At 41.6% G+C, this 17,442-nt stretch overlaps 1 protein-coding gene across 1 annotated transcript in view; it reads left to right on the top strand.

Moving 5' to 3' along the window:
- The window catches only part of LOC108595225 (maker97), a 65,452-nt gene that overhangs the window by 31,476 nt on the left and 16,534 nt on the right, over positions 1-17,442 (top strand). The window contains exons 5-9 of the mRNA XM_017980413.2: positions 2,848-2,942; positions 4,313-4,341; positions 5,881-6,725; positions 6,939-7,100; positions 12,762-13,076. Coding sequence (XP_017835902.2) covers positions 2,848-2,942; positions 4,313-4,341; positions 5,881-6,725; positions 6,939-7,100; positions 12,762-13,076 — 1,446 coding nt within the window. The remainder of the gene's footprint in view (positions 1-2,847; positions 2,943-4,312; positions 4,342-5,880; positions 6,726-6,938; positions 7,101-12,761; positions 13,077-17,442) is intronic.

Genomic DNA, 17,442 nt, shown 5'->3' with positions numbered 1-17,442 from the left:
TGCTTATAGGTATTAACAACATTCAGGCTTTTGTTCTATATGCATTTATATATAAAAATGTCTAAATTAATTTTTTAGAACCTGTGGGCAGCGTGGCACCCAAAATTAGTGTTGAAAATCGTCTAAAAAATGCTGAAGCTCATTTGGGCAGCAGCTTTACATTATTTTGTCCTGGTCAAGCGTATCCTATGCCATTTTTTAGGTAATTCTAAATTCAGGCAGTTACTATTAACTTGTTGCTTTGACTTTTGTAGAACCTGTGGGCAGTGTTGGCCCAAAATTAACTTCAGGCGATAAGACACGCAATGTGGATGTGCCATTGACTGGCAGTTTTACTTTGCTATGTCCTGCTCAGGCTTATCCTGTGCCATTTTTTAGGTATTACAACACTTCAGCAGTTTTCAGTTTTGTTTGTTTCCGCTTATAATTGAAAATAAATACTTTTGTTTTAGAACCTATTGCAAGCAGTCCACCTAAAATAAATTCGCTCAGCTACAAACCAAATACAGTAGAAGTGCAAGCTGCTACGGCTATTTTATGTCCTGCTCAGGGTTATCCAGCGCCTAGTTTTAGGTAAATTAGTGTGCACCCCAATCCAACTTCAGGTCTAGTTTTAGTTAACTTTTTATTAAACTGCCAAACAATTTGCAGAGCCCATATCTAGCACAGCGCCTAGGCTGCCCGCTTTGGTGCAAAAACCTTTGGAGCTGCGTCAGAGTCATGCTATATCCTTGTTATGTCCTGCTCAGGGCTATCCAGCGCCAAGTTTTCGGTAAGCCGAAACTGTCTAAACATTCAGTAGGCTTTATATAAATAGCTTTTAATTTTTTGCTTGGGTTTTTGTTAGAACCTGTGGGCGGCAAGGCGCCTACGCTGCTCTCCAATGATATCAAACGCTCTTGGATTGAACGCATGCTGTCCACTAATTTGGCTTTGTTTTGTCCTGCTCAGGCTTATCCAGTGCCAGCTTTTAGGTGATGTAGTCAACTTTTGGGCAGTTTTCGTTTAGTTTAGTTTAGTAGTTGTTGCTAATACTTTCATCTTTAATAGAACCTATTTCAAGCACGGCACCACGCATTCCTTCCATAATGAGCAAACCCTTTGAACTGCATAGTGGTTCTGTTATTTCATTATTATGCCCAGCGCAAGGTTATCCAGCGCCCAGTTTTAGGTAACGAGTTGTCCCAACTTACAGCAATGCAGTTTAGTTTAGGCTTTAATATAAATCGATGTCAGCAACTAACACTTGTCAAATATTTTCTTAGAACCCATTTCGGCCAAGGCTCCCACGCTCTCCATAGATACCAAGTGGTCGGGCATTGAACGGCATTTCGGCATAGACATAGTCTTGTTATGCCCGGCGCAGGCATTTCCGGTGCCTATCAGTAGGTTAGCCTCACACACACACATTCAAGCAAATATCCTATGCGTGTTTTTAATTATGCATGAGCCGTGCGAACTTTAACCCCATTGAACGTTACCCGCTGTTGTTGTCACGTTTCATTCATAAAATGCGGCAAACGCAAACACAAACAAAACACACACACACACGCGCAGACGCAAATAAAAAGCAAAAAATGTAAGCTAAATAAACAAAACGTAAACCGGCCGCATACGCAAAGAAAATAAATACGCTCTTTGGTTTTGCGCTCACCTGTTTGTGCGCTCTTAAGCAAAAGCGCTCTTTAATGCTCGCGCATGCGCTGCAGTCATAAGAAAATTTCCCAAACAATTACCCCTGCCTAACTGCTGTTTGCTTGCTAGCTCGCTCGCACACTTGTTTGTTTATGCTCTGCGCACGTTTTCGGGTCAACTTTCGCTCTTTACGTGAGCGTGCGTGTGTGTGTGTGAGGTTTTTAGCTCAGACTTGTTGCGCTGCTCACCTTGTTTTTTGTGTATTAGTATTGCGCATGTGTTGACTTTTGCACTTGTTGAAAGCTTAGCATTGACCTTAATGAAATATGCATTGTGCATAGTTTGCTATTGTCGGCTGCGCTTTGAATTCTCTTTGCTCTGTGCGGGTTCAACAAGTTCAACGTCTGCGGTGGTTGCATTTGGTTTATACTTTGCTTGCTCTGCGCGTGTCAAAAGTTCAAAGTTGTAACATTCAGACAGTTTCAGCAAGAGCTTAAAAAAGTTTTCTATTTATTGTTATTGCTGCTTGCAGAGCCCGTTGGAGCAAAGGCGCCTACATTTTCACTTGAATACAAATTAATTGAAGTGCAGAAAGCCAGAGACACGGATTTTGCTCTGCTTTGTCAAGCTCAAGCGTATCCAGTGCCCATTATTAGGTAAATTCAGGCAGTTTTCATAAGTTTGTAGGCGGGTTTATTTAACAAATTTTCATTTTTGTCATAGAACCCATAGGCTCCAAGGCACCTGCAGTGCCCACTGGAGTGCAAACTTTTCAACAGAATGTCCCTCTGAGCAGCACCTTTGCTATGCTTTGCCAGGCGCAGGCTTTTCCAGTGCCTGTTTTTAGGTAAACTTCAAATAATAGTCTAGATATCAAATCGATCAGCTAAATTTTTCTGCAATATAATTATGACTATATATAGTACACAACTGAATTAAAATAATATGGGATTGAAGCTTAGAAATATTACATTTAATCTTGTAGTTCTAATTTTGTATACTAGGCTAGAAATTCGTCTCCAGTATTGGTTAAAACACATTGAAAATTTTTTCAAAATTTGCTAGGAGGAATTTTATAAAGCTGCTATAAACTTTTTAGCTACTTAAAGAAATCAAATCAAATTGACTGTCGTTGATATCTGTACTCCAACTCTTAGTCAGGCAGTTTAAGCTTAGTTTAAATTATTAAACTTATTTTCTACAAATGTCTAGAACCCGTGGGCTTTAAGGCGCCCACATTTCCCAGTGTTGCCAGCACTTTTACCATACACGCGCCGCTTAGCAGCAGCTTGGCCTTGACCTGTGAGGCTTCAAGCATATCCTGTGGGCATATTTAGGTAACTTAGCTAGTGTTTAGTTAGCTTCTAAAGCGCTGCCAACTGTTGCTGTAAAAATTGCTATAAAATTTATGTTTGTTAACTAGTTATAATTAATAATTTTAGAGCCTGTTGGTGCTAAGGCGCCCACTTTCTCCAGCGATTCCAAGGGCAGCATTTTTGAGCGTGGCATCAACTCCAGCTTTGCTTTATTATGTCAAGCTCAAGCTTTTCCCGTGCCCATTATTAGGCAAGTTCAGGCAGTTGGCTGTATTAAATGTTTATTTTTTTTATAGAACCCATTGGCTCTAGAGCGCCAACATTTAGCAGCGATTACAATTCGTTTTCCTATTCACGCGCTGTGGGTCAAAGTTTTGCTTTGCTTTGCCAGGCTCAGGCTTATCCAGTGCCCAGCATGAGGTATTCAGGCAGTTGTGCTCATCTTATATATAATTTTAAATATAATTTACAGAACCCATAGGAGCTAGAGCGCCCACATTTTCCACTGATTCTAATATATTTTCCTACAATCGCGCTGTGGGTCAAAGTTTTGCTTTGCTATGCCAAGCTCAGGCCTATCCCGTGCCAGCTATGAGGGTAGTGAAAGCAACCCATAAGCGACATGTGGGGTCAGGCGAGTTGTTCTATTTAGGTGCACTATTTTTTAATAGCTTATATCCTCATTTAGAACCGCATTGCTCTAGAGCGTCCAAACATTTAGCTCAGCGATCCATTCCTCGTTGCGCTATGCACGCGCGGTATACCAAGAGGGGTGCGAGTGTGCTTGCCAGGCGCAAGCTTATCCAGTGCCCGCATGAGGTATTCAGCAGTTGCGCTTGAGTAAATATTGGGGTTAATGGTATGATGAGTGGTGGTACAGAACCCATAGGAGCTAGAGCGCCCACATTTTCCACCGATTCAAATTCATTTTCCTATACACGCGCTGTGGGTCAAAGTTTTGCTTTGCTATGTCAAGCTCAGGCCTATCCCGTGCCAGCTATGAGGTAGTTCGAATTACCCTTTAACCAACATTATCAGGCAGTTTTCTTAACAGCTTACCATCTTATTTTTAGAACCCATTGGAGCCAGAGCGCCTACATTTTCCACTGATTCTAGTTCCTTTACTTATGCACGCGCTGTGGGTCAAAGTTTTGCTTTATTATGTCAAGCTCAAGCTTATCCAGTGCCTGCAATGAGGTATCCAACATATTTTGGCAGTTTTCTTTTTTGTACAGAATTTTTTATAGCTTAACATCTTATTTTTAGAACCTGTTGGTGCCAAGGCGCCCACGTTTGCCAGCGTTTCCAAAATCTCTAGTTTGCTTGGTGCCAGCTCAGCTCATATTGTTTTGCTTTGTCAGGCTCAAGCTTATCCTGTGCCTTTTATAAGGTATACAACAGTTTCGCTTAGACTTGTATTATACACTGGGCTAACTACGCTGCCAACTGGTCAACATTTAGTTTATATGATTAGCTCAATTTGTCAAATGTTAACAAATTTAACATTTTAGAGCCTGTCAGCGCCAAAGGTCCCACTTTTGCCTCTGATATGAAAAGTTATACATTTGTGCGTAATTTTGGTCAAAGTTTTGCTTTGCTTTGCCAAGCTCAAGCCTATCCAGTGCCACTAATAAGGTACAGCTATCCCAGCTTCACTTTTTGAAAACAAATTTGTTGTCATTTTTTTTTTAGAACCTGTGGGTGCTAAGGCTCCTACTTTTTCGGGTGAATCCAAGAGTTTTACATTTGTTAAGGATATTGCTACAAGTTTTGCTTTATTGTGTCAAGCTCAGGCTTTTCCAGTGCCCATTATAAGGTTTGTCTATTACCTAAGTTGACAGGCAGGCAGTTTATGTTTTATTTCAAGTTATATATAAAATTTATTGAACAACCTTGCAGAACCCATGGGCAGTGTAGCGCCCAAAATATCAGGTGGACGCTTGCAGGAAATAACTATATCAAGTGCCAGCAATATAGCCGTATTATGTCTGGGGCAATCCTATCCCACACCAGCTTTTAGGTAACTCGGGCAGTTTTCTTAGTGCATTTATTCTATTTCAGAGCCAATTGGTAGTGTTGCTCCTACCACATCTGGTGATCGCTTGCAAGAGTTAACACGCAAGTTGGGCCAAGGCTTTGGCATGTTATGTCAAGCTCAAGGCTATCCCATGCCTGCTTTTAGGTATCTATATATTCTATTTAAGCATTCAGGCAGTTGGCAATAGTTTCCTAGCAGCTCTTACTATTTTATCTAAAACAACTTTGCAGAGCCCATTGGCCATGTTAAGCCACGCATTGCCAGCAAAAGTATTGAAATCAATGATGTGCCCGAGGGGCAAATTTTTGTGGCCCATTGTCCTGGCCAAGGTTTTCCAGTCCCAGTATATAGGTTAGCTTGTTAGGTTGTCAGTTTCTCTGTTAGGCGCTTCCATCCCCAAACCCATGAAAAGTTTGCACAAAATGAGCTTAAGGTAAGTATGTTGGGCAAAAAAAAAACTATAAAAACAAAGTAAATATTTTATTTATAATTTAAGCTTGTTTCTAAATAAAGTTCCTTATCCAGTTCTTCAGCAAATTATTCTACACAAATCTAACACTATGAATAATACAATATAAAAATAAAGTTCTTCAAACAGAATAAAGAATAATGAGACTATTTAATAATACCTGGATAATTTTTATTTTATTGATTTTTAAATTAATTTTATATACAAAAATTTGAGTACATTTGAGTTAATTATTTTAAATAAATTTTAAATATTGTTTAATATTCTCTTAATGAAAATAAAATAAAATAAAGTTTTATTGAACATCAATTTATCAACATTAGATTTGCCCAACATTTGCTCATTTTGTGCTCACTTCTCGCTTCCCACTGCCAACCCCACGCGCTTGACTGTCCAATACTAATCTCTCGATATCTTTACAGATGGTACAAATTCATTGAGGGCACCACTCGCAAACAGGCTGTGGTATTGAATGATCGCGTTAAGCAAGTCTCTGGCACACTTATTATCAAGGATGCAGTCGTCGAGGATTCTGGCAAATATCTTTGCGTAGTGAACAACTCTGTGGGCGGTGAAAGCGTTGAAACTGTCTTAACTGTAACTGCACCACTCTCGGCCAAAATCGATCCACCCACACAGACCATTGACTTTGGACGTCCCGCTGTATTCACCTGCCAATACACTGGTAATCCCATCAAGACTGTCAGCTGGATGAAGGACGGCAAGGCCATGGGACACAGCGAGCCCGTGCTGCGCATTGAATCGGTCAAGAAAGAGGACAAGGGCATGTATCAATGTTTTGTGCGCAACGATCAGGAATCCGCCGAGGCCAGCGCTGAGCTTAAGCTGGGCGGTCGTTTCGATCCTCCTGTGATACGTCAGGCCTTCCAAGAGGAGACCATGGAGCCCGGACCAAGTGTGTTCCTCAAGTGCGTTGCTGGCGGCAATCCTACACCTGAAATCTCCTGGGAACTCGATGGCAAAAAGATTGCCAACAATGAGCGCTATCAAGTGGGACAATATGTAACAGTAAATGGCGATGTGGTCTCGTATCTGAACATTACCTCGGTGCATGCCAATGATGGTGGATTGTACAAATGCATTGCCAAGAGCAAAGTGGGCGTGGCTGAGCACTCGGCCAAGTTGAATGTCTATGGATTGCCCTACATTCGGCAAATGGAGAAGAAAGCTATTGTTGCTGGAGAGACGCTAATGGTGACTTGTCCCGTTGCTGGTTATCCCATCGATTCTATTGTCTGGGAGCGTGGTGAGTAAAAATTATTGACAAGGTTTTTTAGAGGGTAAAATGGAGGCTGTTGGGTCTTAAAAGCAATTTTATTCCTTCGGTGAAACAAAACTAAAAGTGATACGATTCAGTATCAATAATTTCGACAGAACCAGATAAATATTTTGCACCTTCCTTGAATAACAATTTCTAATTTTAAATCACTAATATTCAAATTTGTTATTAATTTCTTAGACAATCGCGCTTTACCCATAAATCGCAAGCAGAAAGTTTTCCCCAATGGCACGCTGATAATTGAAAATGTGGAACGCAACTCGGACCAGGCAACCTACACATGTGTGGCCAAAAATCAGGAAGGTTACTCCGCACGTGGATCACTCGAAGTGCAAGTCATGGGTAAGTTACAAACTTTCAATTCGAAACCCAGCTGAGAATGCTTCCCAAACGGAAGCCAAGCTGGGGACTTTGCTACTGGGCGGGTTTACAATCTCTTACAGCTGCAACGTTGGTCGCTTGGTTCACTTAAAAATGTAAAATTGGTTTACTTAGTGCCGCCACAGATAGCGCACTTTGATTTTGGCGAGGAGACCATAAATATGAATGATATGGTCTCGGCCACCTGCACGGTTAACAAAGGCGATACGCCGCTTGAGCTGTACTGGACAACAGCGCCGCAGCCCGAGCTGGGCGTGGCGAAGCTTATGTCCAACGATGGCATACTGATCACCAAGACTACGCAGCGCATTAGCATGCTGAGCATTGAGTCTGTGCACGCGCGTCATCGTGCCAATTATACGTGTGTGGCACGCAATGCGGCAGGCAGTGTTTACCACACGGCGGAGCTGCGTGTGAATGGTGAATGCAGTTCATCATAAAAAGTTATAGCTGTTAGCTTTGTTTTTTGCTTAGTTTGATTTATTCCTCTTTCCTGCCGTTGCACTTGAAGTATTGCCGCAGATTGTGCCTTTTGAGTTTGGCGAGGAGCGCGTCAATGAGCTGGACATGGTATCGGCTTCCTGCACTGTAAACAAAGGCGATCTGCCCATCGACGTCAGCTGGACTAAGAACGGCGGTCGTATTTATACCAACGATGGCATTGTTGTTACCAAAACCAGCACACGCATGAGCGTGCTCAGCATTGAATCCGTTCGTGCGCGTCATGCGGGCAACTACAGCTGTGTGGCCACCAACAATGCTGGGGAGAGCAGACACTGGGCGCTGCTGGCTGTCAATGGTTACTAGCTCAGCTTTTTATTGTTTTGCCTTTGCTTTTGTTTTATTGTTTGTGTTATTAGTTCTACCACAGATAGTGCACTTTGATTTTGGCGCTGAGAGCATCAATGAGCTGGACATGGTTTCAGTTAGCTGCACTGTTAACAAAGGCGATTTGCCTGTGGATATTTATTGGACCAAGAACGGCGGACGTCTCTATACCAACGATGGCTTATTAGTTAATCGCAATAGTCAGCGCTTGAGCGTGCTGAGCATTGAATCCGTTAGAGCGCGTCATGCGGGCAACTACAGCTGCGTGGCTACCAACAATGCGGGCGCGACTAGAGAATCCGCAATGCTGGCAGTTAATGGTGAAAGCTCTAGCTTGCCGTCCTTAGTTAACAACTTTTGCTTTCATTATAAATTTAGTTTATCAATCCTTCCTTGTTAGTCTTGCCACAAATGCTGCCGTTCGATTTTGGCGCTGAGAGCATCAATGAGCAGGACATGGTCTCAGCTTCCTGCACCGTAAGCAAAGGCGATTTGCCTATAGACATAAGCTGGACCAAGAACGGCGGACGTCTTTATACCAACGATGGTGTCTTGATCAATCGTCATAGTCCACGCATGAGCGTGCTCAGCATTGAGTCCGTTAGAGCTCGTCATGCTGGCAATTATAGCTGCGTGGCTACCAACAACGCTGGGGTTACTCGCCAATCCGCGCTGCTTGCAGTCAATGGTGAAATTTCAGAATTAGCTTGCAGTTTTTTTAGTTGCTTGTTTTAGTTTTTTGCTAAACTTTGTTTATCTATCCTACCTCTTGTTAGTGTTGCCACAAATTATGCCGTTTGATTTTGGCGCCGATAGCATCAATGAGCAGGACATGGTCTCTGCCTATTGCACCGTTAACAAAGGCGATTTACCGCTGGACATTGCCTGGACCAAAAATGGTGGTCGCGTCTTTACCAATGATGGTGTTGTCGTTACACGCACTAGTCAACGCATTAGCGTGTTTAGCATTGAATCCGTTAGAGCGCGTCATGCTGGCAACTATAGCTGCGTGGCCACCAATAATGCTGGCGTTACTCGCCAATCCGCGTTACTCGCTGTCAACGGTGCTCCATTTCAACTTCACTTTTTTATCTTACCTTTTGTTGTTTAATTTTCTTACCCCCCAAGTGCCTCCTTCACTTGCGCCCTTTTCCTTTGGCGATGAGCCTGTCAATACGGGTGAAAACGCCGGCGTGCAGTGCATGGTGCAAAAGGGCGATGTGCCTATTACCATCAAATGGACGCTCAATTCGCGTCCCATTGTCAATGGCGAGGAGGGCATTACCATACTCAAGCTTTCGCCCAAGACAAGCGTCTTGAACATCGCCGCCGTCGAGCAATATCATAGCGGTCTATTTAAATGCATAGCTGAAAATCTAGCGGGTTCTAGCTATACCAGCTCCGAACTTAAAGTCAATGGTATTTGCTGCTAGCTTCTACACATTAATTATAATATTATTATTTTTTTATTTAAATTATTATTTTTTAATCATTTCTTTAGTTAAACCTCATGTGCTGCCCTTTAGCTTTGGCAGCGAAATCTTCAACATGGGCGATGTCTTAAGCATCAATTGTGTAGTGCTAAAAGGCGATTTGCCTTTAGCCATCAATTGGACGCTCAATGACCAACTTATAGTAGATGGCCAGCAAGGCTTTACAGTTATGCAGCTTAATAGTCGCACTAGCTATATGAGCGTTGATTCTTTACAAGCTAAACATCGTGGCGTTTATAGCTGCATAGCGCAAAATCTAGCGGGTCAAGCTAAATATTCAGCTGAACTGCAAGTCAATGGTTGGTCCAAAATTGCAGAATTTCCATTACAATTGTTGCTTCTTCTTCTTTCTCTATTAAATCTTTTAAACTTTGTTGGTTTATTCGGTGTTGTGTGTGTCTGTTTAGCTTAGATTATAATACAATTTATTAGACTTATAAAAATAACACATTCCAATGAAGGAAATCTTCAGTTTTAAGAAGTCATCATTTCTCTACCATCTAAAATTTCAAATAGTTGCAAAGTCTTAAAAGGAATTTCCTTAAACTTCAATCTGCATTCTCTTTAGTTGCGCCACAAATAAGTCCCTTTAGCTTTGGTGATGAGCCGCTCAATCGTGGCGAGGTCGCCAGTCTCACTTGTGTGGTACCCAAAGGTGACTTACCCTTGGATATATACTGGACCTTAAATTCAGCGTTGATAGTAAATGGTGAACTGGGTTTCACTCTAGTGCGTCTGAATAAACGCACAAGTTCATTGAACGTCGATTCCTTGGAGGCAGTACATCGTGGCAGCTACAAATGCATTGCGAATAATTCAGCGGGTTTTGCTGAACACGTAGCCGTGCTAGAAGTTAATGGTTTGTCTAGAATTTATAGACAATTTGTAGAAGTTTTCTTTTGCTTGCAATTAAATTATTATTTTAATTTAATTTCTACCCGCCCATAACAAAAAGTGCTCCCTCAAATACAATCCTTTGACTTTGGGCTTGAAATTGCCAACACGGGTGATATGGCGGGAGTTAACTGCATGGTTACCAAGGGTGACTTGCCCATGGAAATACGCTGGACGCTCAATGCAGCGCCGATTATCACAGGCGAGCATGGCTTCTCCTTGACGCGCTTAAATCCACGCACCAGCTCCTTAAGCATTGATTCGCTGGAGGCGCATCATCGTGGCAACTACAAGTGCATTGCAACAAATAAAGCGGGCAGCGCTGAATACAGCGCTGAATTGCACGTGAATGGTTTGTGCTTGTCTCTCTCTCTCTCTCGTGTCTAGCTCATCTCTAACTTTTAAGTTTTGCATTTTATTTATGGTTTAATTTAATTTTCAACATGTTAATTTTCAAGTGCCACCTCAAGTGCTGCCCTTTAGCTTTGGTGAGGCAGCCGCCGATGTGGGCGACATAGCCAGCGCCAATTGTGTGGTGCCCAAAGGCGATTTGCCGCTGGAAATTCGCTGGTCACTTAACTCAGCGCCCATTATAAATGGCGAACATGGTTTTAGTGTTCTACGTCTAAATAAACGCACAAGCTCATTGAATATTGATTCATTGGCTGCATTTCATCGCGGTGTTTATAAATGCATTGCCAGCAATCAAGCTGGCAGCAGCGAATATGTTGCCGAGTTGCAAGTGAATGGTTTGTGCTAATTAGTCACATTAAATATATAAAAAGTATAACTAGCACGCTTATTAATACACTACGCTTTAGTGGCACTACAAAATTAAATGATATTGTTGTTGTTGTTGGCTGCACTTGCTGTTGTTGTTGTTGTTATTGTCAGGCTGTGTTGTTGTCATCTGGTTAACATTCGAAGGCAGCTGGTTGTGCTAGTTAATGTTAGGCTGATCAACAATAAAGAATAAATAAAATTTAATTAAATGCTGCAAGGTGTTATGCTCTTAATCAACGAGAAATACAAAAAAAATCAAACAAACGAACAAAAAAATTAAATTAATCGACTGTTAATAATAATTATTGCGATAAACGATTAAAAATAATTACAAATTATAATGAAAGCTTGAGGCAATTAGTTGCAGCTTCTCAAAATAAACAGTAAATGGTTTTCTAACCATAAGGTCTTGATTCCAGTCAAAGTCAGTTCTTAGTCTTCTTTTAAATCTTTGCTGCAGTGCCGCCTCAGGTAATGCCCTTTATTTTTGGTGATGAGCCCTCCAACTACGGCGACAGCACTGCCGTGCAGTGCATGGTCTTCAAAGGCGATACGCCGCTGCAGCTGCACTGGACGCTGAATGGACAGCCCATAACCAATGGGAACGCGGGCATACGCATTATAAAAATGTCACCCAAGCTAAGCTCTTTGAGCATAGACTCCATCAATGGTCATCATCGTGGTCTATTCAAATGCATTGCCAGCAATGCGGCGGGCAGCGCTGCGCAAACAGCTGAGCTAGTAGTCAACGGTTAAAAGCCCATTTAATAACAAATTATTGTTGTTTATAATTTTTGTTGTTTTTGTTTTACTATAATTTGCTTTAATCCCAATACTTTAGTGCCGCCACAAATACGTCCCTTTGATTTTGGCGATGAGGCTTCAAACTCTGGCGAAACTTTGGGCATACAATGCACCATTATAAAGGGCGATTTGCCCATAAACATCAGCTGGGCTTTGAATAATCAGACTTTGACTAGCGGTGATTGGGATGTCGCTATAGGACGGCTGTCCAGCAAATCCAGCACCTTGAATATAGATTATATAGCTGCTGAACATCGTGGTATTTACACCTGCTTGGCCAGCAATCAAGCAGGCCAAATGAGCTACAGCGCCGAGCTCAAAGTGAATGGTGCTCATTTTTACTTACAAAAATATATAAAACATATTTTCCTTTTTTTGTGTTTTGCTTATTATTTAAAATCCCAATCCAGTGCTGCCTAGCATAACGCCCTTTAGCTTTGAGGCTGAGGCTAATGAGGGCGACAGCGTTCAATTGACTTGTCATGTGGCCAAGGGGGATTTGCCCTTGAGAATACGTTGGCTGCACAATGGTTTGCCGCTGTTTCCACATCTGGGCATGTTGGCCAGCAAAATCGGTGAACGCATTAGTCTGTTGACAGTGGAAATGGTCAAAGCTTTGCATGCAGGCAATTATAGCTGTGTTGCCAGCAATTCGGCGGGAAATTCTAGCTATAACGCTGAACTATTTGTAAATGGTGCGCAGCTCTAACTCTAGCGATTATTAATCGATTTGTTTTGAAAGTTTATTTTATCGCAAGTGGTCGATCTGTGCTTATTATTTACTTTTTATAATTTGATGCCCTATCCTATACACATGTAGTGCCACCGCAGATTGTGCCCTTTGCCTATGACGATGTCATCAATGTGGGCGACTCTATAGACTTGTTTTGTCAGCTGCAGAAGGGCGATCGTCCTGTGCGCATACACTGGAGCTTTGAGCGCAGCTCGAATGAGGCGAGCGATGCCAGTTTGCTGCAACTGCAGCAGCAGCCACAAATGCGCACCAATCGCATTAGTGGCAAGACTAGCATGTTGTCCATAGCCAGCGCAAGTCCAGCGCATACGGGTCTCTATAGCTGCATTGCCAGCAATGTAGCGGGCACTGTCAGCTATGACGTCAATCTTACAGTGAATGGTACTCGACCTAAACTAAAAAACAGTTTTATTGTTGGTGGTTGCTTTAACAGTTTGGCCTTGGCTTAGTTACTAATAACAACTAACTAACTTACATTCTACACGCTCTCGCAGTTGCACCCAAAATAGCGCCCTTTGAATTCGGTGAGGAGCCTTTGAATTATGGCGAGCCTGCCTCGGTGCAGTGCACCATACTGGGCGGTGATTTGCCCATTAATGTTACCTGGCTGTTGAATAATGCAACCATAGATAGTTATCATGATATTTCCTATTCGCGCATTGGCAAGCGCATCAAAGTGCTGTCCATTGAGGCAGTGGCAGCGCATCATGCGGGCTCCTACTCCTGCCATGCCCAGAATAAGGCGGGGTTAACAGCGCATACAGCGCGTTTGATAGTCAATGGTTTGACTGCTCACATTTTGTAATCAAATTTATTTATTTTTTATTATTAATTTGCAAAATCCCAGTGCCACCCAAGATTACACCCTTTTCCTTTGGCTCGGAGCCCATGAATTTTGGTGAACCTGTCTCGGTGCATTGCACCATTTCGGGCGGAGATTTGCCTGTGTCGGTTATATGGACCTTGAATCGTCATCCGCTTTTGCCGGAGCTGCAAATATTTACGGAGAAGCGTGGCCAGCGCATACATAATCTTATGATTGATGCCATCGAGGCCAAGCATGCGGGCAATTTTACGTGTATTGCCAGCAACTCCGCCGGACGTGCAGAGCATTCCGCCGAGCTTATTGTCAACGGTGCATAAGCAACTTTAAGCTTCGGTTTACCGAAAAGTAGTTACCATATATTGAATTAATTTTTTAATGTAGTTTAAATCTATTAGTGTTGTCCTTTAACAAGTGTTTGCTGCTGCGTCTAAAATGTGTGTATAAAATATTTCTTAGCTTTGCCGCGCATCAATCCGTTTAGCTTTGGCGATCAGTCCATGAGCTATGGCGAATTTGTTAGTGTACAATGCACTGTTTCTGGTGGGGATTTGCCTGTAAACATAAGCTGGAGTTTGAATGGCAAACCCTTTGAGGATTACTTAGAAATCTTAACCACAAAACGTGGCAAACGCATCAATGAACTTACCATCGAAGCTGTTTCGGCCAAACATGCTGGCAACTACAGCTGCATAGCCGAGAATCGCGCTGGTCGTGTTAACCACACGGCTGAGCTCAAAGTTAATGGTTAACAACTTGCTATAAAAAATATACATTATTTTACAATTTCATTTTTATTTTGTTGTGCTTTAAGTTTCACCCAAAATTGCTCCATTTGACTTTGGTGAAGAGCCTGCGAATTTTGGTGAATCCGCCAGCGTACAATGTTTGGTTACCTCGGGTGATTTTCCTGTTAGCTTTGCTTGGCTTTTCAATGGACGCGAGATCAATGAGCATGTCTACGATGTGTCAATGGTTAAGTTAGGCAAAAAGATTAGCGCTCTATCCATAGACTATGTGCGCGATCATCATGCTGGCAATTATACTTGTGTTGCCGTCAATCGCGCCACATCGGTCAACTACACTGCGCAGCTGGTCGTGAATGGTAGCTGCTTCAAAATTTTATTTTTGTGTATTTGCTTTTGTTTATCCAATCCCTTATCCCGAAGTGCCACCCAAAATTGCTCCCTTTGACTTTGGCAATCATGCCATCAACTTTGAGGAATCGGTTTCGGTAAATTGTCTCATCTACCTGGGTGACCTGCCAATGGATATCACTTGGCTCTTCAATGGCGTCAACGTGCCTGCCTATACAGGTGTCTCCATAGTCAAAGGCGGCAAGAAGGCCAGCATTTTGACTATAGACGCAGTGCAAGCCTCGCATGCTGGCAATTACACCTGCAAGGCGCGCAACGATGCTGATGCGGCGGAGTATACAGCCGAGTTGATTGTGAATGGTATTTGCTATTTGTTAGCATTTTTTATTTAAATTTTTATTTATTGTAAACACTTTTGTTAAAACCCATGCAAACTTTTATTGCATTTAACTGCAAAAATCAAAGTATGACTTTAAGTGTGACCAGCTACAATCCGAAAATACTGTCAAGCTATCGATAAATACTAAAGCTCGCAGCTGATCGCGTAAACATGACAAGTGGCAGCCTTGCAAACTTTAATCGACTTTAAAATTTAAATGCCTGTTATATATTTTACTCCGCTTAGTGCCACCCAAAATAACTGCCTTTAGCTTTGGCGAGGAGCCTGCCAATGTTGAGGACTCTGTTTCAATTACATGTTTAATACCTACTGGCGATTTACCTATTGATATTGAATGGCTATTCAATAACTATGGCATCAGCTCCTATTCTGGCATTATGGTTATGAAGGGGGGCAAGCGCAATAGTGTGCTAAGCATAGATAATGTGCATGCCAATCATGTGGGAAATTATACATGTCGCGCCAAGAATCAAGCGGCTGCTGTTAATTATACAACTGAACTCATTGTTAATGGTACTTTATTTAATTAAGCTTTAACTATTTGCATTATGTTTTCGTTTGTATTTATTGTTTAAAGCACCGCCCAAAATCACACCCTTTAGCTTTGGTGAGGAGCCTACAAATGTGGAAGATTCGGTTTCAGTTACCTGTTTAATCAGCAGCGGTGATTTGCCAATTGATATTGAATGGTACTTTAATGAATATGGCATAAGCTCTTACTCGGGCATAAATGTTATCAAGGGCGGTAAAAGAAACAGCATGTTAAGCATAGATAATGTGCAGGCCAGACATGCTGGTCATTATAGCTGCAGGGCTAAGAATCATGCAGCGGCAGTTAATTATACCACAGAGTTGATTGTGAATGGTATAAACATATTAATTTAAAAACTATTTAGTTTTGTAATTTGTAGTAAAATTTAGTTAATTTTTTATATTTTATTCACACAAGTTCCGCCCAAAATTACGCCCTTTGACTTTGGTGAGCAGCCTACAAATGTAGAGGACTCGGTTTCGGTTACGTGTTTAATCAGCAGCGGTGATTTACCTTTGGATATTGAATGGTTGTTCAACGATTATGGCATTAGCTCTTATTCGGGCATCAGTGTGGTTAAAATGGGAAAACGCAGCAGTGTGCTGGGCATAGATAATGTGCAAGCTCGACATGCTGGCAAATATAGTTGTCGTGCTCATAATAAAGCCGCTGCTGTTAACTATACCAGCGAGTTAATCGTTAATGGTATTTAATAGTCTTAAACATTAAGTAATACAAAATTATCTTTAAATATAATTTATTTTATGCTATAATTTTCTTTAAGTACCACCCAAAATCTTACCTTTCGACTTTGGCGACGAGCCTACCAATGTAGAGGATTCTGTATCGGTTACCTGTCTTATCTCCAGTGGTGATTTACCTATTGATATTGAATGGTTATTCAATGACTACGGGATTAGCTCCTATTCAGGCATAACTGTTGTCAAGGGCGGCAAGCGCAGCAGTGTCCTGGGCATAGATAATGTGCAGGCTCAACATGCTGGAAAATATAGTTGTCGTGCTCATAATAAAGCCGCGGCTGTTAACTATACTAGCGAGTTAATTGTTAATGGTATTTAAAAGGATTAAATATAATGCTTTAATAATAGAAAGTTATCTTGAAATATATTTTTAATTAAGGCTATAATTTTTTTTAAGTACCACCCCAAATCTTACCCTTTGACTTTGGCGAGAAACCCACAAATGTTGATGCTTCCGTTTCGGTTATGTGTCTTATCTCAAGTGGTGATTTACCGTTGGATATTGAGTGGTTATTTAATGATTATGGTATCAGCTCATATTCAGGCATAACTGTTGTCAAAGGTGGCTAGCGAAATTCGGTTTTAAGCATAGATAATGTTCAAGCTAGACATGCTGGTCTTTATAGCTGCAAGGCTAAAAATCATGCAGCTGCAGTTAACTTTACTACAGAGCTTATTGTTAATGGTATTTTAAACTACTTAACGTAAAATATATATTTATTTTCTTTGCTTTCATTTCAATTACTATAAATAATTTACCTAGTACCACCCAAAATCACGCCCTTTGACTTTGGTGAGGCGCCCACAAATGTGGAGGACTCTGTCTCAGTCACATGTTTAATCTCCAGCGGTGATTTACCTATTGATATTGAATGGCTGTTCAATGACTATGGCATTAGTTCTTATTCTGGAGTTACCGTTTACAAGGGTGGCAAGCGCACTAGCATGTTGACTATAGATAGCGTAAGTGCGCGTCATGCTGGCAACTACACTTGCCTGGCCAAGAATCATGCCGCTGCTGTCAATCATACAACTGAATTAATTGTGAACGGTATAATTAGCATTGCATTAAAACATAAATATTTTGTATATATTTTATTGCGTTTTTAGTTGAGCACTTTACCCCCAAACTCT

Source organism: Drosophila busckii, chromosome 2R (genome assembly GCF_011750605.1).
Source record: "Drosophila busckii strain San Diego stock center, stock number 13000-0081.31 chromosome 2R, ASM1175060v1, whole genome shotgun sequence".
NCBI classification, from domain to species: Eukaryota; Metazoa; Arthropoda; class Insecta; order Diptera; family Drosophilidae; genus Drosophila; species Drosophila busckii.
Note: the sequence above shows the minus strand (reverse complement) of the source record. Positions and strands in the feature narration are given on the sequence as shown.